Below are 2,500 nucleotides of genomic sequence, written 5' to 3' on the forward strand. Positions count from 1 at the left end.
CCCACACCCCAACCATAGTGCCTGTGTATTAAAGCGTCATTTATTCGTTCGTTGTTGTAACATGAAAGTGGTGCAAGTGAGAACTTTTATTTTTTTCTGAGAATTTAGAGCGACAATGATTGGAGTTTAACGTATTTTATTGTCGGTGTGCCTCTTGACTTTGTTTATACATTCCCAGATTAAAGCGCCGTGGAATTCCAGTGAAATTGAGACTTTTGTTAGAAACAGGCACGTGTGTGTGTGTGTTGTGTGGCAAACTCCCTTCGTTAAATCTGAGTTTCATTTGAGAGAGAGAGAGGAGAGACGAGAGACGAGAGAGAGAGAGAGAACGATTAGTTTCAATCGAAGTATCCAGAGTTCCCTCCCACTCCTTCGCCAATCGATCTTGTACTGACTGGGACTTGAAGACGTTGTGGTCTAGGACGTTCTCTCTCTCTCTCTCTCTCTCTCTCTCTCTCTCTCTCTTTCTCTCTCTCTGTCTTCAGGAACGAGAGACCTCAGAACCCTGATCACGAAGGGCCTCCTGCCCTCCGTCTCGACGAGATATCGGCAGGAGGAGGACGTGACTTGTTACAATTTGGTTCTTGAGAAGCTGGTTTTCGTTCATACAAATTACCGAGGGATATTTTTCTTTTAATATTATTATTCTGATTATTATTATTCATATTAACTATCTGTGCTAATTAATACGAAGACTATGAGAGAAAAGTATGGAGTATATACTTAACGTAAAACACTGAAAAATAAGGGCGATTATCGCAACATTTCCAGAACTAAATATGAACATAAAAACTCAGCAGTCATTGTTTAAAAACTTTTAAAAATTGTTTATATATATATATATATATATATATATATTATATATATATACACACTCACATATATGTATAATATTATATATATATATATATATATATATATATATATATATATATATACACACACACACACACACACACACACACACATATATATATTATATATATATAATATATATATATATATATATATATACATATATATAAAACCATACAATATCACTGTGGACATGAAATATCATATTATTTTTTTTATTGATGAGCTATGATGAATACGTAATCCGAGAAAACGAGAACTGTCAATAACCAATCGAAAAATGTTTACGATAAAATCTTGAGTTAATAACAGACTTTTTTTGTCCTCCAATGTTCATAAGATCTTAAGCACCTATTTAGTTTGTTGTATTAATCTCCGTTCTTTTTATGTTATGATACGTTTTCGCCTATTTGATTATGTGATTGTTTATTCGTTTCCAATTTCACTTTTATTGGACTGCATAATTCTAGGTGGTTATCATTCTGTGAACTTTTATGACAACCTTGAAAAAGTGTCAGGCAGATGTCAAACCTAAGTAGCATAACCAACCCCCGTTGTCATAAAACTTGTCTTTTATAGGAGTTTGATGAAAGCTAAGCCAGTCAAACAATTGCATTACACAATGAATCTCAACTTCCTGAAAATGTGGAAACACTCGCAAATGTATTCGAAGCTAGCAAGCTATATGCGATAATATTTTAATACTGGCCGACGATAAGTTACAGATGAAGTTATGGTAACAATGCTTACTAAGCGCTGCACTTTGTGGCAACAATGCATTACAGGATCAAAAGGATATTTCGATTGATTACGCTTTTGGCTTTTGGGTCTGATTAAGATCCACTACTACTGATATCAATCAGTTGAGTATGCTGAGAATTCTTCAATGCTTGAATTTATTTATTTATTTTTAGAAGGAAGCAAAAGTGTTGGAATTACCCTCAAATTTTCGTTGTAGTCCTCTGTTGGGACCACATTGAATTTCATATTATTGACTGAATTGAACTGAATATAAGATCTAAGCTAAGGCCAAGTCAATCCTCTGAAACATGCTAAGAACCAGAGGCCGTAAAATTTATCCAGATACTTTTGTCTCACCTTTAAAGCAACTTCGTTCATTATAGAATAGCTAATGGAGTCTTATTTGCTTCCTGGCGAAGTCAAGAAAATAAAAAGAGGAAAACGGCGATAAAAAAAGTCAAAACCCCACTGAGGCACCAGGGTGTCCTTCACAGACGGCAGCCGAAACTGGAGCAGCTGCTTTTGAATAAATTTAATATATTTGGTATTGTCCTACCAAATTAAACTTCTTTATGAATCTGTTTTATAAAATAAATTTTAATCAACTGCAACTGCATAATGCTTCATGTTAATTCAAAACAGGTTCTTTCAGTAAAATTCTTGACTTTTAAAAAATTGGGCGCAAGCATCACCTTTTGGGCAACAAGCAATAATAAAAAAAATATCTGCAATGGTCCGGTTTCGTTAACGGTTCTCTGGAAGATGCACAAGAGGGTGCGGATTTCCAGGCTGTATATAAAAAGGCGTTCGTCCTACGCCAAGCAAGCCATTTGGTCTTCAGTAGCCTTTTGCTTCAAAGGAGTTCAGAAGCCACCGGCAAAAGGATTCATCATGAACACCCTGG

The 2,500-nt window shown here is 35.2% G+C and overlaps 1 protein-coding gene across 1 annotated transcript in view; it reads left to right on the plus strand.

The window, feature by feature from the left end:
• Positions 1-2,343: 2,343 nt before the first annotated feature.
• Positions 2,344-2,500, plus strand: part of LOC135204124 (uncharacterized) — a 1,846-nt gene continuing 1,689 nt past the window's right edge. The window contains exon 1 of the mRNA XM_064234128.1: positions 2,344-2,499. Coding sequence (XP_064090198.1) covers positions 2,359-2,499 — 141 coding nt within the window. The 5' untranslated portion in view covers positions 2,344-2,358. The remainder of the gene's footprint in view (position 2,500) is intronic.

The sequence above is a fragment of the Macrobrachium nipponense genome, chromosome 44 (genome assembly GCF_015104395.2).
Source record: "Macrobrachium nipponense isolate FS-2020 chromosome 44, ASM1510439v2, whole genome shotgun sequence".
Lineage (NCBI taxonomy): Eukaryota > Metazoa > Arthropoda > Malacostraca > Decapoda > Palaemonidae > Macrobrachium > Macrobrachium nipponense.